The following is a 26,456-nucleotide window of genomic DNA, read 5'->3' on the forward strand; positions in this document are numbered from 1 at the left end:
AAAACAAAATACATGAAACTGGGAAATTTATAAAAATAGAAATTTATTGCTCATGGTTCCAGAGGCTGGGGAGTCCAGGATCAAGTTTCCAGTAGGTTCAGTATCTCGTGAGGACGTTTTTCATAGATGGTGTCTTCTCTGTATCCTCGTGTGGTAGAAGGAGCAAACAAGTTCCCTAAGGCCTCTTTTATAAGGCATGGATTCCATTCATGAGGGCTCTCCTAATCATCTCCCCAAAGTCCCACCTCTTAACACCATTGCACGGGGGTGGGGGGGTAGGTTTCAACATATCAGTCTTTGCGGGGACATGAAGACATTCGGTCTATTGAAGATGTTGTTGTGTGTATGGTGGGGAACACATGGGTATTTACAGGAGTGGGAAGGTGATGTGATGATGTCTCTGAGCATAAGGGGACATAGAGGGACAGTATGGAGTGTGTCTGTGAGACCGGCCTGTAAGCTGCTGTGGGAATCAGACCTGCTGCCACCTCCTGCCTTCGTATATTCTATGGGCCCCCCTGGACTGCCTCCACGGAGAGGCTCCCGCTCTTTAGAGTCCTGTTAATTCTCCTCCACTTCTTCCCCTCTCCCCTCCAGAACATCTACAGGCACCTGTTTCTCTGGGCACACCACCGTGTCCTAGCTGGAGACTCCATTCTCTATCCCACATCTTTCATTGTCACCTCCCGGGGACTTTTGGCCCAAAGCATATGCTTAGTGAATCCTTGTCATATCGAGTGAACAACTTACTGTCAGACGGTGGATAGCTTGAACTTCGAGTTCAAAGGAGAAGCTTCACACGTTATCAGCATCCACTTTCCTGTCTTCCTGGTGTACGATCATTTAACTTCTCACCAGTGCACTTGCTGCTCCACGGAAACGTGGATTTTCAGAACGAGTTCACAGAGAAGGAGGTGGGCATCAAGACCATATTCTGTGCCGCTTGCTTTTCCTATAATCCATTTGATGGTATTTCCCTCCACGTTAACAGGTGTGGAAACTGAGACTCGGGTGTTAAGCACGTGGGCCAAGCGTGCACAGCTTTGTACACTAAGGCATGGGTCCAGCTCTGCCGGACTCTGCAGCTAATGCCCTTCTTGCTGCCTCATAGCATCTCTCCGTGTTGAAGGAGCAGTTACAGAGGCATGCCCTGGCCTTCATTTTTCCTACTTAGAATGAGATGTTGCTGTTTACTTTCTCAGGAAGGAAGATTGAAATCAATGTAACTAGCCTTATTAACTTTTTAAAACAGGGGGCCTGCAGATGTGAGTGCCCTTCCTATGAGCACCAAAGCAAATATAAAAATCCAATTTGCTTGTCTTTTTTTTTTTTAGTCTTCTTCAGAGTTTAAAATGCAAAGCCGTAAATGAAGAACCCATGAGACAAGGGTAACGAACCAAGCCTCAGACGCGGGGATGTGTTTACCAATATCTCTTTTGTTTGCAGGTGGCTGTTCCTTTGATGAGCACTACAGCAACTGTGGATATAGTGTGGCCTTGGGGACCAATGGGTTCACCTGGGAGCAGATTAACACATGGGAGAGGCCAATGCTGGACCCAGCAGTGCCTACAGGTATGCCATCTGTCTCTTTTGGGGCCGTAATGGGGAAGAATTTTCTTATGGATTGTATTGTCTGAAAGGGCATAAGATAACTCCATAGGTAGTGAGTTTCTCATCCTCAGAGAAGTTCAGACCATGACTGAGGGAATTTTTTAGGAGGTAGAGAGAGTCACGTATCACCTGGATTTAGGGATCTTTAGGATTTCTTTTACCTTTGAGATTCTAAGCTCTTGTTTGACCTCGGGTGTCACTGGCTTTGCTTGGGAATCTGATAGTGTTGGGATTTGGGAGAGAAGAAAGATCTGGGGATCTGGGGGAAGATTTGAAGTCTGTCCCTTTCTCCAGGCTGCACAGACACGGGTTGCAAGTACATAGGGAAAATTCCACAGTGTGAGCATTACTCCAAAAGTCAATGTCCTGACCTTCTGAATACCAAGCTTGTCCTCACTCAGTGGAGCCGAAATTCCAGTGCAAACTCCTGATGGCTGTCTGCATGAGGCGGGCTGAGGAGAGGGACAGCTGATGCATTTTAGGGGGAACACCCAGAGGAGATGTGCTCATTCTCAGGGAGAACACTGGGAGACTGGGGTACCCCTGGAGGAGGTGCATCTTAAAGAGATGAGACAAGGTAGCAAGAATTGCAACCTGGGAAAGTTAAGACCTCCCTCTGGCCCAGCTGGGTTGGCGGGAGGAGAGGGCGGCCTTTCTCTGTGGGTCCTCTGGGCTGAGGGCTCCCACAGCCCACCCAGTCCTGGTTTCCCAGCAGCCCCTCTTGATGCTGGCCCTTGCTTTTCTTTGTCTCCTTGGCTTTCTCTGACCTTTAAGCATCTGTGTTCTTTGGGTGGCTCTGTCCTCTTTCTACCATGGGCCTCACCACTCCCGTGGCTTCTGATACTGTCTGTCCCCTGGTGATTCCAGCATTCATGACTCCAGCCCACATCTCTCTTATGGGCTTTAGACCTACACAGCCCACTGTCCAGTGTCTTCTCGGCCACCTCTGGTGAAGGGGGTTTTCCAGGATGCCATTAAGCTGGAGGCAGAGAAGATGCTTGGAGATGTTCAGCTGAGGGTGTGGCCTCATGGGCCAAAGCAGAAGGCTCCCGGATGGCTCTGATTAGAGGCTGTTGAGGGTATGTATTGTGTAAGTTTCTTTTGAGTGTTAGTGTAAGCCTTGGGTAGGATGAAGGTGTGCTGTAGTATAAAAAGGAGCATTTCAGATCTGTTAGCTTCTTGTTTCATATAGTGAAGTCATCCACAGCTGCACGTGCTCATGAGGAAGGTGACGTGGAGCATCCTCTGCAGCTGTTGTCCCATTGTGATTTAACCTCAGAAGTGCCTTGGTTTAGATGATACTCGTTCCTCCTGCTGGAGACACCAAGAGCCCCAAATACCTGTACTTTGAGCATGTCACATGGTCTCTGCTCTGCTGGCCATCTTTGATATTGGCTGAATAAATCTGGATCCTATAGTGTGTGTTATGTGTGTGCATCCCGCATGCACACATGCGGGATGTGTGCATGAAAGTGTATGTGTGCCTGCTCTTTCTGCTCATCCTTGGCCCACCCGAGGCCCTGCAGGGTCTTGTAGGCTTCCCCAGCTCAATGTCTCCAAAACTGAGCTCTTAATCCTTCCTTCCTCCTTCCCTGTCTCCTCAGTCCCCAATGTTCCTTGTCCTGGGAAAACCCGCTTCACCCACTCGGCTGCTGATTCAGAACCCAGAGGACAGAGTTCTCTCTGCTCTCTTCCCCCTTTTTCAAATCACTGCTTCACCCCCTGCCTTACCCCTTGAGTGCATCTTGGGTGTTTCCAAGCCTCTCTGTCTCTGTACCACTTGCTGGTAGAGAGCTCCCCCGACTCTTTTCTGGGTAACTGGAGAACTTTCTAACAGGCTCCTTGACTTTAATCCTTTCTCTATCCAGAAACCAAAGAAGTTATTCTAGAATATCAGCCTGTGCCTGTTCCCTCTTCCCTACCTGGTCTCTGTCCAGTTTCTGCTTAGAGTCATTCTGTGGCTTCATTGCTCTGAGAAGACCAGAGTCCCACTGCAGCCTTGAGGCCTTGACGTCTGAGCTGACAACCTCCGCGATCACCCTCATCCAGTCCCACTCTCCACTCTGCTCACTTTACAGCGGTTTCTGTCAGTTTCCAGAATGTTCCAACTCTGCTGCCTCAGGGATTCACATGGTCCTCTCCATGGAAGCTTCCCTCCACCCTGCCCTCCTGGTCTTCTTCCTGTCTCAGTCTGGGACAGCTCCCACCCTAATGAGCCCCTCACCCCCGCACACTGCACTTTTCCCAATGACACATGTCATAGCTGGGTTATTTGCTCAGGGTGTGCTTTGCCCCCAGATGAGAAGCTCCGTGTAACTGGGGACCGTGGCAGTCTGCTCCCGCTGTGTCTTCAGTGTCCACTGCAATAGATCCCTAGGTGTTCACCAAACAAAAATCTTGCTGGATGGCTGCGTGGATGGACGGGCAAAGGGTCTTACTCCAGTGGCTTTGTAATGAAGGAATGAAGGGTGCACATCCTTTGGGCCTCGCTCTTTTCCCCTTTGCTACTGTCCTTCCCATTTTACAGATCAGAAAACCAGTGTTCTGAGCTGCCGAGTGAGATGGCTGCTCTTTGCTCAGGCCACTGTTTCTCCCCAGAGACGAGACGCTAACTTCTAATCTTAATTTTCTCAGTCCCTCATTACAGCAGAGTGTCATTTCATAAATATTGGATTGTGCTAATACAATCTTCTGAGTGTTCTAAATAGAGGCATTTGATAACGATCACTGGAATTATTCTGTCATGACGTGCCTGTGGATTCCAGGGCCGCGGTGCTGCTTAGGCAGAGAGCATGAAAGCGAATTTGGATTAGGCGGAACTGTTTGTTCTTCTCTTGGGCAAAGGCTGGAATCTGACTCTCTCTCTCTCTCTCTCTCTCTCTCTCTCTCTCTCAAACCGAGCCATTTCCATCTCTTCTGAAATCTCGTTTGAGTCTGTTGATTCAGATGTTCCATAGCTTTTTATGGACCCCCTGTGTGTGAGAGACAAGCTCTGTGCTGTTCTTGATCAGGGTAAATCAGAACATGTCATTTTATCACTTAATCCCTCCAGTGGCCTGGCACATAGGATGAAATCTCCACTCCTCTTCATGCCAGTAAGCTCCCCACGATCTAGTGTCATCTGCAAGACCCCTTTCTTCTCTCTTAAAATGCTCCAGACACACTGGCTGTTCTCCATTTGTTGGACATGTTGTTCTTTCCTGGTACAGGACCTTTGCACATGCTGTTCCCACTCATGGGAATGATTCTCTTCACTCTTCTCTTGGCCCGTTTCTTCAGGTCTCAGCTCACACAGCTTCCCACAGAGCTCTTTCCTCATCTGTTGATCTTTGCCCATAAACCCTCTCTCTGGATCTCTCTCCTGTCCATGGAACTGACAGATCTCCTCCAGCCTCCCCCATCTTGGTGGAGCCTGAGGAACAGCCTGGAACCAAGGAACTGCAGAGCCACATGAAGCCCAGAGGCAACAGGGCTTGGGAGTTTCCCTCTAATGCCTGCAGGACATTATTTTAAGTGTCAGGAATGAAGGAGGGATGACGCTCAGGCTGCCCCCTGAGTTTTTGTATCTCTTGTATCTGCTGCATTTATATCTCTCATTGACATCAACTTCGCTCTGACCCCGAGCCCCTAGACAGGCAAGATGTTAAATTTGAGTCACCACTGGGGTCCCACATTCCCCAGGTTCCGTGACTTCCTGGAGACTTAAGCCAGTCCTTGTGATGTCCTCCAAGGAGCTGGCTACCTGAGGTCTCCTTGTGATTCCACTGCTTCCTTCCAGGGCTGGGAGCCATTGTCTGGGCTCAGCCAGCCCAACTGCCCCACCCAGCATCCCTTCTGTGGCCTGCCCCTCCTCAGGGTCTGCTGCTGAGCAGGGCAGGGCCAGAAGACCCTCTCTGTGGCCTTCCTGGGGTGGGGATTCTTCCCGAGCCTTCTTAGCCCTCAGAGGCACCTCCCTCTTGGCCTGGCTTCTCTGCAGCCCACATCGTACTCTCTACAGTGAGTTTAAACTTAGGGGGAAAAGAAAGAAGAAATGAGGGAATCCTGACCTCAAGCAGCATCTTCCCTGCTTCTCCGGCTCACGTGTATTTCTAGAGCAGGGAAATACAGGGAATTGCATAGTTGCATGATGGGAGGGAGGGCAGGGACAGGGACGGGGTCCTGTCTGGGAGAACCCACAGGCGCACACGCATCAGGAGGTTTCAACCCGTCAGCCTGACACGGCAGCAGGTGTGGGCCCCGAGGCGGTCCGGGTTTTCCTTCAGGCCCCTGGGCCTCGGCTGTGTGTTCCCACCTTGCTCTGACTGCTGAGGATATAGATAGAGGACTGGTGACAGTTATGGATAGAATTGTCCCTCCAAAGATGAGCTGAAGTCCTAATTCCTGGTGCTGTGAATATGATCTTATTTGGAAAGGGGGTCCCTATAGGCATGACTGAGTTATGATGAGACCGTCATACTGGACCCTAATCCAGGGTGGCTGGTGGAGGCAGAGGCACAGGGCAGGAGGCCTCCTGAAGATGGAGGGGGAGGTGGGAGTGATGCCTCTACCAGCCAAGGGGTGCCAAGGATCATCCTCAGACCAGGAAGGAAGCATTCCTTACCCTGAGCCTGTGGAGGGAACATAGCCCTGCCAACACTGTGTTGAGGCTTCTGTCTTCCATCCCAGCCACCTGACCCTACCACCAGCCAGGGCACCTCCTAGAGAACTTAGAAGAAGAGTTAAGTTTCCAATATTTCAAGAACCCTGTGTGGGTTCTCTTCTAAGGAAGTTGGCATTGGCCATCTGTCCATTCCAACCAAGGACTAGATCCGGTATCTTCACATTTCAACTAATGTGCCACCTTCCCATGAGTTCAAGGATATTGTCACCTCTTTATTTTGGAGAAACCTGAGTCCTGGAGAAGGAAGGGGCTGGTCCAAGGTTATGTGAGCTTCGTGTGGCACAGGAGGTAGCTTGAATCCCCCATGGGTGAGAAATATACTACGTTCAGGGTGCTGTCATCAATTAAGTATCTTTTAAAATGATTCTTATTTGCAGTCATGATTTATGATGGCAGAAATAATGCATATTCTTTGAAGAGGATATGCACAATAGAGATAGCAACCACAAATGAAATGAAAGTCACACATGCTTAGAAACTCACATAAATATCTATTTTTCTATTTAATACTGGTTTTTAGCATTCTCTTCATGTCATTAAATATTCCTCAAAAGCATGTTTTCTGAAAGCTTCAGGGCTTTCTGTTCCAGTGGCTGTTCCACAATTTATTTAACTACTCTGTACCGTTGCATATTTAAGTTCCTCGTCGTGACTCCCAACTCGCGTGGTAGGGAGTGCCCACATACACCCCTGCGCTCATCCCAGGGGCGAATTATCAAGCTTGCATTCATATGTACGTAATTCTGTTTTCCCTTATGCACCAAAAACCCCAGAAAGCTGTGCATTATTTTTGAGATCTGGAGGAAGAATATCATCCACATGTTAACCATGTAGTCCTAGAAATTTGCCCATGAGTTGATGGTTGGGAAGTGTTTTGTGAATTCTGAAGCACAAAACACAATTCAGAATTGTGGGGTCCCTTGCATGTACCTCTTGGCTTAGGCACTGGATGGAGAATTGAGTTGAACTAGTATCAACCAGAGTGCTCCAAACGCTGGCTGATTCAGGTGGACGTCAGCTGTCAGAAGTACAATGGACTCTTCCGTGGGACAGTATGAGGCAGGGTTGTTCATGGTCTGTGTACCAAGAGAGCTTCTGTCCCCCTAGGCAAGGACAACATTGTTAAATGAATTGCTCTTCTTTTTTTTTTTAATTTTTTATTGTTGGTTGTTCAAAACATTACATGTTTCTTGATATATCATATTTCACACTTTGATTCAAGTGGGTTATGAGCTCCCATTTTTACCCCATATACAGATTGCAGAATCACATCAGTTACACATCCATTGATTTACATATTGCCATACTAGTGTCTGTTGTGTTCTGCTGCCTTTCCTATCCTCTACTATCCCCCCTCCCCTCCCCTCCCCTCCCCTCCCCTCTTCTCTCTCTACCCCTTCTACTGNCTATTGAGGAATTTGGAGTCCGACCCCACCGTCTGTAGATCGTAGCCAACTTTTTCTTCTATCAGATGGCGTGTCTCTGATTTGATATCAAGCTCCTTGATCCATTTTGAATTAGCTTTTGTGCATGGCGAGAGAAAGGGATTCAGTTTCATTTTGTTGCATATGGATTTCCAGTTTTCCCAGCACCATTTGTTGAAGATGCTATCCTTCCTCCATTGCATGCTTTTGAATTGCTCTTCTTAATAGTTGAACTTTCCCATGATATATCCTCAGTGCGTGTCTCCTGCCTCCGCTTCCTCTTCTGTCCTCTCTGTGTTTTGTTCTGGGAGTCCAGTCTTCAGTCCTGCTTGTGGATTTTGGGGACCCTGCTGCCCAGGACTTTCCATCTAGGAAGGAGGAGCCTGCAGCCAGAGGCTGGTGAGTTGGCATGTCCAGTGGTCGTGGTGGTGTCCAGCCACGGTGTTTGTACACAAAGACCTTGTGGGACTTCTTGCTTGGGGGTCACCTAGAGCGGCTTCTGCTTGTTTATCAAGCCTGATCCTAAAACTTCCTTTTCATGATTAGCTTTCCAGTGTTCTTCTGGAACTTTCCTCCTTTGAGACAGATGGTTGATTTTTCTTGTTTCAGCTACAAACCCTGCAGGTCACACCCCCATGCCTTTCTTGTACTTGCTGACCCTTTGGCTACAGCAGGCCTCCTCTTCCCCTTCCTCCTCCATCGGAGGCCTTCCCAATACTCCCTGCAGCACTCGCCTCCTCTCTATGCTGCTCTTGCTGAGTTCCATCTGCCGTGTTGTCTCTGATCCCCTACCAGGACTGGGTGCCTCCCCAGGGCATGGGCTGAATTCCTTGTGCCCTGCGTGGGGCCTGGCATGGAGAGTGGTCCATAGGGGCTCCCTGGTGTTAGGGAAGTCAGGGAGAAGGGATTTCAGGGGACCTTGGCGTTTGCAGGGCACCTGTAGCTTTTATGTTTGGAGCATCTGCTCTCAGCTTACCGAGGCTGGGGCGAGGATGGGCCACTTGGTACCACAGCCCAGTTGCTTGGGCTCTTCTGCTCTGGAGTTGAAACCAGCATTCTTGGGGCAAATACAGGACTCTGGTGATTCTTCCTTGCTTCATGCCAGGGCCTGGAATATAGTCACAAGCATGTGGAGGGACATGTAAGCGGCTTCCCTTGCAAAAACATGATACCTTCCAAATGGACCCACGTTCCTTTACTGTAGCACTTACATTGAAATGACCTGGATAAGCAGGGCTTCAAGTCTCCTCATTTGCTTCTGATATTATTATTGATTGGTTTAAAGCTATAAGTTCTTTGCTTCCATTTAGCTAGTTACACTTTTTTTCTTCCGTCTTTAATGACAAACGATTACATATTCTTAAAAATGCTGAGTTGGTACTTATATGTTAACTCCCTCCACCCCATCTCAGCTCACCCCAATATCTCTACTATCAGATTGGAAAAAGAGAGGGACAGAGAGAGAGGGAGAGGAAGAAGGAGGAGGGGAAAGAAAGGAAAGAAGAGGGAGACAGGGAGAGATGTTTGTGGAGAGTAATAGTGATAGGCGATTTTTTGATAATGATTCTTTTGTGTAAGTACTATCCTCACCACTTTAAATATAGCGACATGTTTAATCCTTGCAACAGTCCCCAGATGTAGATATATTTATCTGCATTTTTATAAACGTGGCAATTCAGGCATAGAAAGTTTGAATGACTTGCCCAAAGTCCTGGTTGACATTTGGTGGAGCCAAATTTGCCCTGGGGAAGTCTGGGTCAACTCTGTACTTCTTCATGGGTAGTAATGAGTAGGATCAGAGCTTCCCAGTGGTTCTGCCGTGGATCTGTTTCCCTGCCGTGGGGTTGAGAGATCTAGTTTCCACCTTGTAAGGCCACAGGGTTCTCTCCCCAGTGATGTACTGTGTTTTATTCAACCAACACCCAGGAAGTGGCAGTGGGAGAAGAAAAAAAGTCAAAATGTTCTCACACACTCAAACTGAAGGGAAGATCTTTGTCTACAAAGCGCTCCTAGAAAAGAACTTACAAAGCTGCTCATATTATGGGATGGTCTCTCATGTATTCAGAATCACAAAATTAATTGGGAAACATGCATTAGCCTGCAATGACCCCAATCAATGCTTGTTTGGGATGTTTACGTGGATCACAGAATTGGTAAGAAAAAAAGGCCAGAAAATTGAATACGGGTTTAGTAATTATCCCAGAGGATATGACCAAATAAAGATGAATGCTGGTGGTCATTAGAAACAAATGTCCTAAAGATGGCTTTGACCAGCAAAATAAAATCTTGCAGAAATAAGTAAATGGGAAGATACATCTATTTTAACACACACACGATCTTATACTGGATTCCAAAAGTATTGCATTCACAGTGGTGGCTTACAGTCTATATCTTAAGCGTCCCCCAGAGGGCTGTGAATGGTGGCTTGGCCACCAGAGTGGCCTGTTGAGAGCTGGTGGGTTACTTTCAGGAGGTCTTTGGATCACTGGGGGTGAGCCATGGATGGGGATTGTGGGTCTCCAGCCCCTTCCTCTTCCGAGGCCACGAGGGGAGTGGTTTCACCATGATGTGCTGCCTGCCGAGGCCCAAAGCAGTGGGGCCATTTCATCATGGACAGAGACCTCTACGAGATGAGCCAAGATAACCCTTTCCCTGTACGGGCTGATTATCGCAGGTACTTGGTAGAGTGACAACTGTGATCAATACTGTGTAACTGGAAGCAAAAGGTGACATAGACGGGTGTCTTTCAACTCTTCTGGTGGCAGTCACTGCTGCTGCAGGTGCCTATGAAGAGCTGGGATAAAGGCATCTGTGATATACGGGAATGGACAGTAAACACCTATTTTTCTTTTACCCCAACATACGTACACCACCTACTGGACAGTGTTCTAAGGGCTTTATGTACTTTTAATTCAGTTAATATTCCAACAACACTAGGAGCTACATACTGTTTTTACCGCTCTTTTACAGAGGACACCGAGTCCCAGAATGTTAAGTAACGTGTTCATGAACGGAGATTGGGTGCTGGCAGTCTGGCTGCAGGGCTTCTGGAGCACCGTCTACTTTTTAATGAATATTTCATTTATGAAAGGTGATTTTTAAATTCTTGTATGTAATGAATATTAGATACCAGAAGTAGACATTGGACGGATTCATTTGTCTACACACCTAAAATTTTACATATTAAAGTTGTCTGAAGACCTTTTTGTGGGTTTTTTTCTTACTGGGAAAATGGGAAGAATGTTCTCCTTCTGACCACGAGGGCTGATCCTATCAGTTTGTTGAATTGACTCAGTCCGACATGGTGAACCTGCCTCTGGTTCAGAGAAGTCACGGCTAAACAGGAGTGTCATGGTGGCTGTCACGCACCAGAGACACCTTTGATAGGACAGTAAAGACAGCTTCCCTCCCAACTCCTCAGACCCCTGCTGCTTGAACTCCAGCCAGCCCAGGGCGACCTGAAGGAAGTCACTGGGGAACGTCCTCACAGTCTGGGCGATGCCAGCCCTGTGCCCAGCAATGTTCTCAAGGATGTTGGTCTGATGTGGCTACCGCCCCAGGGGCCAGGGCTCCTCCGCCTGAACACTCTCCTTTTTAAATGCATATATTGTCTTTTTAAATGAGGAGACAGGTTTTCATATTCCTTGAATTCTATGGCAATTTGAAATATAATTACACCTTTTGAGAGATTTGGAAAGAAAATTGTTTAGAACAAACAGAGTTGGTTTTTTTTTTTTAATTTAGTAAAAATAAGATGGCTTATGTATTTCCATAAAATAGAGTCCAACAATCTGGAAAAATCCAGTACGCACTGTAGTCTCATCAGGGGATGTCCTCGACCTGCAGGGTGTGATCTGGTGGCACGGCCACACAGGGCTACTGAGCATGTGACTCATGGCTAGTCCTGTAAGAGTAAGACACACACCAAATTTCAAAAACTTAGTATGGAAAAGAGAACATAAAACATCTCAACTACTTTTGTGTTGACTCCATGTTGACACAATTATACCTTAGGTAGATAGGGTTAGATAAATTATTACAATTAAATTCTCGTTTCTGTTTACCTGTTTAAAATGTGGCTATTAGAAAATTTCAAATTACCTCTGTGGCCTCTTGTTCTATCTGTTGGTTAATGCTTCCCTAAATGATCAGGTTTTCACCGTGTCGACAGCCTCCCATCCACAGGGATGTCTCTCTTTAGTAATAGTGACGGCTAACTTTTTTTGAACACTTACTATGTGCCAAGTTCTCTAATGTCTTGTCTCCTTTGTGGTTCACAGCCACCCCTACGTAGCACAGTTACCCTTTGAGCTCCATTTTGCAGATGGGAAAGTCAGAGCACAAAGACCTCAGCAACGTGCTTCTTAGTCACGGAGGGACCAAGAGGCAGACGTGCTTTGAAAGCAGCCTGGCTCAGTGGCTCTCACTGATGGCTTCCTTTTTTTTTTTTTTCTTTTTTGCTCATGGACATAGGATTTTTGTCCCTGCCTTGCTGTGCTGACCACCCAGCCCTCTGTACCTCAGTTTCCCTGCTGAGGAGTGAGCTGTTCTGTCTCTCGGGTCCTTTTGGCTCTGCTTTCCCTGTGTTTTATTCATTTTTGAGGTTCCATGTGGGCTGTAGGCATATGCAGGGGCTGGGGGTTGACACTGTCTCACGACCAGGCCTCTTGGTTAGCCTGGGCCCTCTGTAGGTAGGGGAAGAGGTCCTGGGTGCCTGTTCCTCTCTGCCACGAACTTGAGACACCAAGTTTCTTTTCTCTGTGTTTCCTGCACCTGCTGCAATGATATGACTGTAAAACTAAGAAACCCCGATCCCACCCTAGTCTGCCGTTCACCTGCTCTGTAACCTTGGTCAGGCACTGCCTCTCTCTGGGCCTTATGAACTGTCATATGTAAAGCCAGGAATCAGGGTCTCTTTTGGCTCTAGCGTTCTTTGCTTTGTAATTTGCGAATCAAGGAGTAAAGGTGGCTTTTAAAATGGTAAGAATTGGGTGCTACATTTATAAGATAAGGCATTAGTGCAAAGTCCTGGGAGCCTCGCTTTGCTCTTCTCTGTCTGTCAGGCATGGGAGATGACTATGATTCTTTGAAAGGGGAGTTTGTCTTTGTGAGTGTGGACCCTCACTCATCCTAACCACAACCTCATTGAGCTGAGAGTTGACACTCAATACATAAAATCTTGGTGCCCTGCAAATGGCAGAGCAGCAGCAGGGCCTGTGGACAATCTGTCCTTGAGAGCCGAGCAGGAAAGGAAGCACCCAGTCAAGCTTAGGGCCCTGGCTGTGTCCTCAGGTAGTCCATAGAGCTGCAGGGATCTGCCACATGCTCAGGAAGGTCAAGGGTCCCTCTTTAGAATTTATTTTCCTCCCATTCATCAGGGAGATGTTTCATTTCATTGATAGAATTACCCCATTTTTTAAAGAGACCTCCTGCTCCCCCCTGTGCCCCCCTGTTTTGGCACTGTGCTCTGTGCTAACGCAGTCGTCACATTTTACGTTTGGAAAGCAACTGCTTTCTAAATTTCCTTTGAATCTGCCAATGTCTTTTAAAATTTCTTCCCTTCCTAAGCGTTCCGTTTCTCATTAGGAAACCCAAGTTGCACTTTCTCAGGATTTAAAGCATTATCTCTTGTCAGTAAAGCAACTGTAAAAGCTCTGGACAAGCAGGGATATTCTAGGCCTTGTACAGATCCTGAGAGTTTCTGAGGTTAAAATAAGACTTCTAGCTTCCCAGAGCCTGCTAAAAGCCAGAGCTGCTAAAACCTAATCACGTTGGGTCCAGCAGAGGGGATTCTGGTAAGAAAACCGAAGCCGCCATAGGTGTTTCAATCAGGAAGGGGTTTAATGGAGGGTGTTGGAGGCTTATAAAACCTTTGAAGCCCTCACACATATGGTTATATGATCTTAGACAAGGGAGTCAAGGCCACGCAATAGGGAAAGGGCAGTTTCTTTAACAAATGGTATTGCATAAGATTGATATTCACCTAAAGAAGAATGAAACTGGACCCTTACACCAAACATAAAAACTAACTCAAAATTGACTGAAAAACCTAAACATAAGACTTAAAACCACAAGAATTCTAGAAGAAGGTAGTGTGGAAATGTTTCATGACATTGAATTTAGGCAATGACTTTTTGGATTTGACACCAAAAGCACAAGCAACGAGAGCCCAAAGAGACACATAGGACTACATCACACCTGAAGACTTAATGTGCGTTCAAGAAACGAGCAAGTGAAAGGCAGCCTGTGGCATGGGCGAAAATATCTGAAAATCATCTATCTGATAAGGTTAATATCTGGAACATATAGAGAACTTTTTATGATTCATCATCAACAACAACAACACAACAAAACCCCTAATTTAAAGAGGGCAAAAGACTTGAGCACACATTTTTTTTTCAAAGACAAACAAATGGCAACGAGTAAATGGGAAGATTTCCAATATCACTAATTATTAGAGAAATGCAAATTCAAACAACAATGAGATGCGCTCTTATATTCATTCAGATGGCTTTTATAACAGAAGAAACACATAAACCAAACAAAAAAAAAATAATAATTATTAACAAGCAACAATCTGAAGATATTGGAACCTTTGTACCCTGTAGGTAGGACTTTAAAATGGTGTAACCTCTGCAGGAAACAGTATGGAAATGCTTTAAAAAATTAAAAACAGCACTATCATATGACCTAGCAATCCCAATTCTGGGTATACAGCCAAAAAATTAAAGGCAGAATTTTGAAGAGCTATTTATACACCCAAGTTCAGTGCAGCATTATTCACAATGGCCAAGACTGGAGGCTACCTACACATCCATCAATGTATAAAGAAAATTTGGTATTTCTGTACATTATCATATTTGCCTTAAAAAGGAATTCTGACCCCTAATACTACATGCAAAAGTAGTAGACCTTGAAGATGTTATGCTAAATGAAATCAATCCATAATAAAAGTCATACACTTTATGATTTCACTTAAATGAATAGAGTAGCTGAACTCGTGGAAACAGAAAATAGACTGGTGAATTCCTGGGTCTAGGAAAAAGGGGAGTAGGACGTTTCTGCTCGGTAGTGTCTTAGTTTATTCATACTGCTATAACAACATGGACAATTTATAAATAATAGTTTATTTCTCACAGTTCTGGAGTCTGAGAAGTTCAAGATCAAGTTTCTGGAAAGCTGGATGTCTGGTGAAGTCTAGGTATCTGCTTTCAAGATGGCGCCTTGGCAAAAGGGAATGAAGTTCTGCCTAGCTCTCTTGAGCTCTTTCATAAGGCCATTATTCCCTTTCATAAGGACTTTGTCCTCATGACTTGATTTCCTCTTTAAGGCCCTACCTCTAAATGCTATCACATTAGGGGTTAAGTTCCAGCATATAAGTTTTGGGAGACAAAATCATTCAGGTCATCCTAAATGTGAATAGAGTTTCAGCTTTGCGAGAAGAAAGAGTTCTGTGGATTTGTCATGCAACAGTTTAAATAGAGTCAGCTCTACAGAATGGTATACTTAAAAATGGCTAAGAGGACAATTTTATATTATTTGTCCTTACCAGTCTTAAAAGATAATTATGAAGATAAAACAGTGGTGCACTGTATGAATTTCAGGTGAGAAAAGCTGAAGAAATGTGATGGTCTAGTATTAAAAAAAAAGAAGAAACAAAATCAATCAATCAATCAAACTAACAAATTTTGCCAAAGAAGCCAAGGTCTGGGAAATCATCAGTGATGTCCAGGCAACTAGGATGGGCCCCATTTTCAGGGAATTTCCACCATGGATCTGAGCTACTGCAGCCCTGAAGTGGGGGCTGTGTCTCACACCCTTACTGCTGCCTGTTTGCCTGCTCACTTTGCCCTATTCTCTGCACCCCTCCCACATTATTATTATTATTATTATTATTATTATTATTATTATTATTTTGCCTTGGGAAACATGGATCCTGGGAATTCCCTTCTGCTTCCTACCTTGCCCCAGGACAGGCCACTGGACAGCTCTCTCTCTTGACTCAGAAGCTCCCTTGGAGCAAGAATCAGCATCTCCATTCCCAGCTACTCTCTCTCACCTCCTGGAACTGGCTTTGGCTTCCAGAGTGCCCTCAATTAATATTGAGTAAGTGAGTGAGAGAAAGATTAAAATGTTAAACTCCTTGGAAACAGGTTTAAAGGAAACAGAGAATCTGACGTGGCTGAGATACTCACTTGCAGTCCAGAGTGCGGTGCCTGGTGGATCTCATGGGGCCTGGACCCTGGATGCTGACATGTTGTATGGCCTGGAGTCTCTCTGGGGCCCAGGGACCGTAGTCACACAGTGAAGGTCCCTAATCAGGCAATACTTACAGTTTCCTCTCTTTAGTACCACCCAGGATTCCTCGAGGTGTTCTGCTGCAGATTGATTTATTTGTGACTGCAGCCAGGGACCTCACAGGGTCTTCAAGATAAAGAAAGGAGAGTGCGGGGTGCATGTGGGCATGGGCAGCCCTGAGCAGGTGGGGTCGGCAGGCCAGAGAGCCACCCCCAGGGTAGTTCCAGCCTCTGGAAAATAAGTCTCGTTGTTCTTTTCTGAGGGGCAGCAATAATTAGAAGAAAACCTGCACTAAACCCCAGTGTGGAGTGAAACAATGATCTGATTTGGACCATTTCAAACAAATGTCAGAAGCCTGACTTTTAGACTTTACACCAAGTTTTTGGGCTTTACAATGTGGAAAATAATAGAGTATTTGCCTGCATGAAAAGACTGCTTTCCTGCCTTTAAAATGAAACTTCAGCATTGATTCTCTGTATGGATGTCTCTCAGGAAGGATTCCAGAAGTGGACATGCATATAAAGTTCAAGGACACTGTGGCCAGAGTTTCTCTGGCTGGGAGTTTTCCCTCACCTATAAATGTAGGCAGTGCGATTGGGACCTGAAGTGTTAAATGGAGTAACATAAGGGGAAAGAGAACCAAATGGTTGGTATGTGGGACTATAGGGGATTACAAGTCGCCTTTGCCATCTCAGAGAGGGGTAGGTATGGTGGACCCCAGGTCTCATCCAGATGTGTTGTCACACTGTAAGGAAGCAGCTGCCTGTGTGTGACATATGAGGTTGTTCACCCAGCTTGGTCCACTCAAGTCCACTAGGGCCAGACCAGCTCTCCATAGCCCTGTGTGTTATAATTAGAGGGAGGGGGTAAGGCTAGGGCACAGAACTTCCTTCTTTTTTTTTTTTAAACATTTATTTTTTAGTTGTATTTGGACACAGTACATTTATTTTGTTTATTTTCACATGGTGCTGAGGATCGAACCCAGGGCCTCTCATGTGCTAGGTGAGCACTCTACTGCTAAGCCACAACCCCAGCCCAGAACTTCCTTCTTAAAATCCTGGAAGACAAGATGAGGGCCTCACTATCACTCATGTGCCTATTATGCTAATCTTACTTAGGAAATGAGTTGAAGAAATCTATAAGTTTTTAGGGCTGGGACCTGCTGATCTGGGAGGGACTACTCATGAATCGTGAGCATTGGCGATCTAAAGGCTGGACAGCACTGTGGACTTGGCTTCTATTTTCAAGAGGACAAAAACATCTGTAGAGGGGTGTCTGCTAGCACAAGCCTGGACCACGCTTCCCCAGTCCCATTTCTAGATACAGAGCCATCTGGCATGGACCGCTGTCTCAGGTCTCTCCTCAAAGTCAGTGTTCTGCGATGGAGACCTCAGGAAGTAGGTCTCCTTAATGGTCCCAACTGTGGTGGGCACTATGAGTTTATCAAATTGTAAGATGAGGCCTACTTCCCACCAGCATAGCTGCAAGGCCTCGTGCTTTGTCAGAGCTCAGCACTGTCACATGGCATCGACATAACACAGGTCTTCCTATCGCAGGCATTCTGGTCTGAGTCCCAGCTCTGATGTTCACCATCCTATCCACATGCATGATGGAAGACCTCTCTGAACCTCGGTCTCTTTTATAACATAAGAATGATAGTACCTATCTATCTGATTCACCCCACTTCTGTCAGAAGCAGTCAAGATAGTGGAGCTGAACATGTTTTGAGAACTCAGTGTCTCTGTATGGGTTTTATTGCTGCCACTATTATTGTGACCTTAAGAGTCACGAGGCCTAGACTTCCAGTCTCAAAGAAATGTAGTACTCTCAGCTAAAAAGACCACCCCCTGCTTACCCACCCAGCCCCCGGGAGGGCAGATTAGAACTGTTGTGGCTGCAAACCCAGCCAATATGGGCTGTAATATACTAAATTATCACTTGTTTTGCAGTCTTGACGAGAAAAATAAATGCAATTACACTCATGAATGTTGAAAAATGAAGCAAAGCAATGTGGATCGGCACATTTGAGGTGCTTTTCCAAACGAAAAGCTGCGTACAATGAATGCTAATGGGCTCCCTCCCTCCCATGCTCTGGCATAAGGTACGACGTGATCTTTCTGAATTAAGGGAGCAGCTGTGCCAAGTGCCCAGCCCTGGGAGAGATGGCCCTGAACAGCCCCCATGGGAGGAGACATAGCAATGGACCCCAATTTCCTCTCTTGGCTGAAGACCCAGAAGAGGTCCAGTTTCCTAAAGCAGGTAACCACGGGATCTTGGTGGTACCTGTTGGCTTCAGGAACCTGGCTTCTCTTCTGTGGTTCTGTCATTCTGTGTGTAGGCACCCAGTGAGTGCTGCATGCCAGGCACCTTGCTAGGAGCAGGAGAGGTGGATCTCATGGTACCCAGGCCGGATCCATCATCTAGCCTCTGGCCTTGTGCTTCAATGCGGTGGGTCACTAGCCACATTTCCTCTTGGGCGTAGCAGTGTGGCCAGCCCAAATGGGATGTGCTCCAAGTGTGAGTACATGCCAGATCTCAAAGTCTTAGTGGGGGCGGGGGGAGAAAGAGAAATAAGAATAAAATATCTTATTAATTTTTATATTGCTTAAGTGATGGAAAAGGTAATTCTTCAGACAGACACTCAGCCCTCTATATCTGAGGGTTCTGTAGCCATGAATTCAATCAACCTTGGCTAAAAATACTCAGGAAAGAAACCGCACCTGTACTGAACATGTACTGACTGTTTTTTCCCTTGTGGTTATTCCCCCAAATAATGCAGCATGATAACCATGTGCACTTTATTAGGTATTATAAATGATCCAGAGATGCTTTCACGTACATGGGACGGTGTCCATGTTATATGCAGATGCTACACCATTTTACCTAAGGCCCTTGAGCCCCTGAGGGTGTTGGTATCTGCAGGGGCATCTGGTACCAAGGGATGACTGTATTGGGCTAAGTAAAAAACACCAGAGTTAATTTCACCTGTTTCTTTTTACCTTTTTAGCAGAGCTGGTGGGAAATTTAAAATCTCAGACACGAGATTTTAAAATCTCAGACTGCGTTTCTGTTGGACAGGGCTGATCGGGCTCCTCCCTGTGGGTCAGCTCCCTTCCTCTATCACATGCCCCTTGCTGGTGGCTCTCCAGCTGGCCCTTCAACACACCAGGTCACCAGGTCTTTCTTGCGTCAGGCCTTTGCTCTTCTTACAAGTTCTTCCCCAGTTCTTTCTCAACTCAAATGTCACCTTCTGTGGGAAGTATCCTCCGGCCATCTTTTCCATATACAAATTCCCTGTTCTTATCAAGACACTCCTTCCTTCTAGTCCCTATTGTTAAACTTGGGTATTGTATTTATTTGCTTGTTGGAGTATCTGTTTTCCCTAAGAGGACAGAAAGGCAGGGAGCTTCTCTGTTTTTTTTTTTTTTAATAATCTTTTTTAGTTGTTGATAGACCTTTATTTTATTTATTTATTTATTTATTTTTAATGTGGTGCTGAGTATCGAACCCAGTGCCTCACACATGCTAGGCAAGCACTCTACCACAGAGCCACAATCCCAGCCCTGTTTTGTTTTCAGTTCTAATCTCAGTGTCTGTCACAGCAACCAAAATACAGTAGGCACTCAAAAACTTTCTCTTAAGTGAATGCATGATTAAATATAACATTAATATCCCAAAGGAGAAAAATATTTGATTTATTTTTAGAGGTTGAAAAGACATTTGAAAGCATTCAACAGCAGGTCCTAATCTAACAGTTAAGGAAAATCTGGATGAAAAATATTTGACATACGAATGATTTAAATGGAGTTTTGTGAGATGGAGGTAGGATCGGGAGTAAGGGAATTAATCAGGAATGGAGAAGGGTGTATGAGCTGAGAACGGTGAAGCACCATTCTCTGGTTCTGAAGGACAAGGGCAGGGAGTGGTATTAGGGACTGCTGGTGTAGATCATAGAGGAACACAACCACCCTCAATGCCAGTGCCTGCCATTGGCCAACTTAGAAGCAATTGATACAAGAGGCTAGAAGAGGAGACCAAAGAAGTCAGCCTCTCTACAAAGCAGGGTAGAGACTGCATCTGGAGTGGCAGGGGAGGGTGGCAGTAGAGGAACAGAGAATAGCAGTTGTTCCCCAAAGACCCGGAAGGCTATTTTCTTAATGTGATAGAGCATGTCTATTCCAAACCAACAACCCATATCCTAAAAATATAACGATGCTCATGATCACTAAAGTTATTTAACATTTATTCAGGGATTTCTAGTAACTGAGTGGAAAGTATAATTATGGGAGAGATAAAAGTCATTATTTGCAGAGGATATTATTATCTAACAAAAACCCAAGAGAAATAAGTGTAAAACTATTACAACTCAATAAAAAAGACCAGTAAGGTTACTAGTTAGGAAATAAATACACAAAAATCAACAATTTCCTAAATCCTGGAAATAGCCAGTTAGGGAATGTAGTATTAAGGGATAAATTCTATAAAAGCAAAAAAAACTATAAAGGACTGAGGAATTAGCTCAAGAGTCAATATGCATAAAGCAAAACTAGGAAAATAAGCAAATGTTTATGCCTCATTCCTGTGCAGGGAAACCTGTGATTTTTAACCTTGGTGATTTAATTTAGTATATGAAATGCAAATTTTTTTTTTAAATTTAAAAATTTAAAAAAAAAATAAATGACAGAGGAATGTATTACAATTCTTATTACACATGTACAGCACATAAAATACATATTATTAATAGAAATGTATATGCAATGATATAAAATAATTTTAAACTTTAAAAAATAAATCATTATAGATGATTAAGCAAATGTTGGAAGAGAATAATGGAGGGAGATTCTACTTCCAAATTTTAGAAATATGTTCTGAAACCAGAATTGTTCTGATAGTGTATACCAATCCAAGGAGAGAAGGATATCTCAACAGAACAAAATATGTCTCTAAAAGGGTTGTGTGTCTACACACGTGTGCATGGACAAACTTAACATTTCCAATTAGTGAGATAAACCATCAGGAAACTGAAATGATAACCCACCCACACCAAGGTGTGGGCTGAATTGAAAGAGATTTTTATTTCATACTGTATATAAAAAAGTATCCTAGATAAATTAAGTACATCCCATTTGAAAGCATCTAAGACATGTAACAGAAGTGGATATTTAAATAATCTTTGGGAGTAGGATAGTTTTCTGGTGATATCATTCAAGATAGAAGCAATAAAGGAAAAAAAATTATATATTAGTCCCTGCAAAACTATAAACAAAGTGAAAAGATCTACAAAAGTGTGCTGCTACTTGCAATACATATACAAAACAAATGATTGATATCATTAATATGAAAAGAGCTTTTACAAATCAATAACAGAAAGACAAATGATCCATTAGTTATATATTCTGTGTTGGGAACACTTCTGAGAAATACTGTTGGTATGAGTACAAACTGGTACAATATTCAGGGACAGCAATTTAATATCTGTCAAAAGCATGAACTATGTATATCTCTGATCAGAAATTTTACTTTTTGAAACTGCATTTCAAGGAAATAATCAGAGATAAGTATAAAGTGAAAAATGTATAGGGACATGTCCTATAAAATAGCACCTGACCTCCCAGAGTGTCACTTTGTTCACAGCTTGAGAGGACAAATCATCTTGCTTCCCAGGTGGCTGTGAGGGATATTTGGAATGATTGGCCCAGAAATGCCTGAGAGCTCTACACCCTGGGGAGATGGTGTGTGCTCAAGATGTGGGGCTGTCACTTTTCCTCTTACTTCCCATCTGGAGCCCTTTGAAGACTATGAGGCACCTCTCCTTGCTGTCTCAACTCTGGGAGGGGAGAGGAGAGAGCTCTGGGCCTTTGGTCAAGCTTAGCATGGCTGCTCTGAGGATGGGTGCTCAGCTTGGCCCACAAGCATTTAATGAGGGACAGGACTTGACATAGGGATTAGTTGACTAAGATGCTCTGCTTGACATCATTTTAGTTAGGGTCCTCTGAGTCCCCTTCTGGACTAAGTCTTGATCTTGACTTCTGTCTTGTCTCTGGCCTTCCTGGCCAGTTTGAACAAGAGTCCTCCTGCTAAGTTGGTTCAGTGAGAATCCTCCTGCCCTTGATATCTGTTTTAGTCTGTTTGGGCTGCTGTAACAAGATGTCATAAACTCAATGGCTTGGAACAACAGAAAGGTGTTTCTCATGGTTCTGGAGGCTGGGAAGCCCAAGATCAAGGCACCAGCAGAATCTGTGTGTGGCAAGGGCCTCTTTCTCATAGATGGTGGCTTCTTTCTGTGTCTTCACCTGGTGGAAGGCAGAACAGCTCTCTGGAGTGTTTTACAAGGGCATGGATCTCGTTCATGAGTGTTCTGCTCTCATGGCCTAGTCATCTCCCAGCGGCACCACCTCTTAATACCTGGAGGTTAGGCTTCAACACTTGAATTTGGGGAGGACATAAATAACTTGATCACCCTGGTCGGCATTCAGCCAGAATCTTCTGACATTGTTTTAGCAAGAATCTTCTTACCCTTGTCTTCTCTCAGTACCTCTCCGTCCACTCACTCTGCTTTTTGACTACAAATCCATAGCTGTCTATGCTTGATCCCGCTCCTGTTGCAATGGTCTTGAACAATGTCATCTTTACCATTTTAGCAGAGCAAGTAAAATTCCAGCCTGCCCCCTAGGAGCTTTGGATCTCACAGGTAAACAGGCAGGCAAAAGAATGACAGGCGGTGTGGAAAAGGAGCCTTCGTTCATGGATTCAACGCAGGATTTGAGGCCCCACGGTATGTCTGGCCTGGGGGAATACAAACGCAAACAAGGTAATCCAGGTCCCTGCCCTCCTGAAGCTCTCAGTCTTATAAGGCAGATGCATGAAAACAAAAACAAAACCCCATAAACAGAAAAAATACAGAGGGGGCAGGTCACTCCTCTCTGGGGTTGGGCAGGGAATAGGAGTTCCAGGTGAACAGGAAAAACTTCCTGCGGCAGATGTAATGTGAGTTGCAGGGCCAGTGAGTTTAGTGTTGCTCGTGGGCAACAAGGCTCGCCGGCTTCAGAGCTCTTGTAAGCATATTTGTGAATAAGTCTGAGGGTGGGTGGCTTGGGAGCCAGCCTAGCATGCGCAGAGGCGGGGAGGAAGGCAGCTGAGGTTTCCAGAGGCAGTCCAGTTGAGAGGAGACACGGACAGGGAGATTATCCTAATAGGATTTCACAAAGACCACTTAGCAGTCACTGAGCTCGGGGGAAAAATAGTTATGAGCTGAGGGTGGAGAAATAGCCAAGGATCTGGCAACTCTGCGAAAGCTTGGAGAGAAAAGCTGACAGCCAACAGACAGAACAAGATGATGCTTGCAAAAAGGTGAAAAGAATAGACAAGGGGGAAAAAATACACCGAGAGATATGGATGGAAATGGAAACGCATTAATATAACTTGGGGGACGTGCATTAAGATGATTCCAACTCTAAGAAGGAGCAGAGCCAGGTCTTATTCATTATAGCACTTTGCACTGTCAGGGGACTCTTGAAAACTGATGTGGGCAGTGGAAGTCGGGATCTGGATGGATAGAAAGGATGCATGCATATATATCACTTGGGAAGAAAGAGGATGGATGATCTTCACCCCTCTTTTATAGAGATGGGGAAACTGAGGTGGAGAGGAGTAAAGTGACTTTTCCAGAGACACACAGCATAGTAAGTTTTGGAGCAGAGAGAACAGAATCTTGTACACTGCTGGTGGGGATGCTAAATGGGGCAGCCACTGGGGAAGTCAGTTGGCAGTCCCTCCAAAAGCTAACCATTGGGTTACTAATAATCTACTCCTAGGCATATACCCCAAAGAATTGAGACAAGCACTCAGATTTGATCCACAGTGGGTCTTCTGACTGCTAGTCAGTGTCATTCTCTCGTACCCAGCTGTGACTCTCATCTGCCATTCTCTCTCCTCTCCTGCTGTCTCCTTCCTCTCTTCTTTAATGTATATGCGAGTTGGGGCCTAAGTGATAGCTTTGCCATTTACCTTGGTGTAACTGTCCCGGCACAGATGGAGATTCAATGAAGGCCCTTCCAACCTAGCAGTGTGTCCATTTTTCCACACACTTTGCCAGCGTATGTTCAGGGAACCCAAATAGGAGGATCCCCCTCCTCATATAGACTTGGGGGATTGTCCAGGAGGTATTACATTCCCAGTCTTGAAACAACCATAATGTCATCTGCTTATTATTTTATTGCTTGTTTCATAGAGTTCACTTTTTTAAAAATTGTCCTGGGATTACAAAGTAGCTGTTTAGTTGTTGTTGCCAGGTTTTGTTTTGTTTTGTTTCTTGTTTTTTGTTTCCTGGAGCATCTCTTCTTCCACAGTGAGTTTTTTTTTTTTTTTTTTTTAAATAATCTTTGCATGTCAATCCTACTTGGGAGCTCATGAGATTCATTTAATGACTATTAAAATGCTTTTAAATTTTCTTGAAAATTTTAATTTTAAAAAGAAGTTTTTCCTTACTTGGTGTTCAGGGAGGCAGTCACATGATGATGGTCTTATTTATTCCAAACTGGTTCTGCTGAATTTTCTTTTGCTACTCTTTCAGTTTATTTGGGCACAGTTTGACTCCTCCTTTAGGAGAAGGGAAATTGCTGGGGACTTACAAAAGGCCATTGGCAGCTTTGTCTGTATTCTCTGTCTGTAAATGTATGGAAAATCTGGTGTGAAGTTTCAGTTCCACAAAGCTGGCTGTGGATCCTCTCAGGGTCAGGGCTTCTGTTTGCTCCCTACTTTCAAAGTGAGCCAACCACTTTGAGGTGGGCGGGGGGGGGCTTCATTTTCATGGGCCTTGGTTTTATTTTTGCTTTGCTGGACACTTTTATTGTCTTGTCTTTGCCCATTTGAGGTCTTTGTGACATATTTTTTGCCTGGTGAACAATTCTGGGGAGGGGTTTAGGGAGGGACGGGGAGGGGCGGGAGTGGGGGCTCCTGGTGGTACGTTCCCATCTTTCCTGTGGCTTGGCAATACTTTTTCAATTTATTTCCTTAGGAGCCATCACTGAGCTTTTCTGTTTATCCAGCATCTTCCCCATCTCCAGCGGTGCTATTCCATTTGGAAAGGGAAGGTGGACTCAGATTCTTCTTTCCTTTGGGCCCAGATGACACTTTGGCTCTCCGGCATGGAGTTGGGGTGTTTTCTTTGTTTCAGGATGATAACACATCCTTTGTGTTTTTGTTACTTCTTTTTGCTTGTTTCCTTCAGCTTTGGAGACGGAGGTTCTGTGAAATGGCACTTAAGCCACCATATTTTCTAGAAGACTTGGCATTCTCTCCAGTATTCCATGCTGTGTTATTATAAATACACTCCTGCACGGCCAGTATGACATCCTCTTATTGGAAAAGGTTTTCAATGACCGTATTCACTGAAATGGCCTATTTATATGTCAAGTACATTATTGGATATGTGCTTCTGTATGAATAGAACAACAACAAACAAAAGACCCAGTTCTAGGCTGCCGAGAGATATGCGGGGACTCTCCCACCACCCCTGAGCCCCATGTGCTTGTGTAAAGTTGCCACAGAGGGTCTCAGTGGTGAGTGCCTCTCCACCGGGCAATGGGATTAGGTTTTTCTGAAGATATTTTTCTTGTTTACATTTTAACATCTTAATTTTGTTGAAGGTACTGCTGCTGTTGTTGGTACTGGCATAATGGATCTAATTTAATTTAATTTGCTTCCTTGCATAGAAGGTGATCCCTGGCTCAGCTGCTGCTCTGAGCAGAGAGGAGCAAGCAGGCTTGGAGATAAGCTGTGAACTTTCTGAGACCTCTCCAAGGTTTATGCTAATGAGCAACACTTAAGAGATCTCAGAAACTTTCTCCGCCCAGGATTGCTTTCACTATCATGCTGCGTCCTAGGCAGGGCAACTACCTCACAAGTCTCTGAGGGGCTGTCAGGAGGGGGAAGTGGTGGGATCACCTGGCTTGTCTTGTGCCACGGCTTCCAGGTGTGGAGATGGGTCCAAGATGCACGTCAGGTATTAGGATGGTTCTCCCCCTCCATCCTGCCACTGTGTGCCTAGAGGAGCCTCGTGGTGAGAATTTCAAGAGGTCGCAGGCACAGTGGGGCTTGGCAATCCTCCATTAAACCCTGGTTGTAGCTCAGCAGCTTGTTTCCTTTGTGGAGTTGTTCAAACTTGCCGAGTCGGCCATCTGTGATAGGGCCAGTGGCTCAGGGAGAGACTGTCCCTGTCAGTATTCTCAGCACCTGTAAGGTGCCTGCCAGACTGTGGTCTCATTATGCATTTGCTGAATGAAGGGATGATTGAAAGGGAACAAACAGATACTTATGGAAGGAAGTTGGAATGTCATCATCATATCTCCAGACGCAGACTTTCCAGAAAAAGTCTGTCTGGGTGGAGGGAGCTTCATCATCACGTTGTGACAAGGGACTGTGAACAGTGATGGCGTGGAAGTCTCAGTCTCCTCTCATGGTTT

The 26,456-nt window shown here is 45.1% G+C and overlaps 1 protein-coding gene across 4 annotated transcripts in view; it reads left to right on the top strand.

Moving 5' to 3' along the window:
- The first annotated feature begins 1,448 nt into the window (after positions 1–1,448).
- The window catches only part of Ptprt (protein tyrosine phosphatase receptor type T), a 783,764-nt gene continuing 758,756 nt past the window's right edge, over positions 1,449–26,456 (top strand). For all 4 annotated transcript variants that reach the window (XM_048810927.1, XM_048810928.1, XM_048810929.1 and 1 more), the window contains exon 1: positions 1,449–1,572. In XM_048810927.1, the coding sequence (XP_048666884.1) occupies positions 1,548–1,572 (25 nt within the window). In that variant the 5' untranslated portion in view covers positions 1,449–1,547. The remainder of the gene's footprint in view (positions 1,573–26,456) is intronic.

The sequence above is a fragment of the Marmota marmota genome, unplaced genomic scaffold, assembly GCF_001458135.2.
Source record: "Marmota marmota marmota unplaced genomic scaffold, marMar, whole genome shotgun sequence".
NCBI classification, from domain to species: domain Eukaryota; kingdom Metazoa; phylum Chordata; class Mammalia; order Rodentia; family Sciuridae; genus Marmota; species Marmota marmota.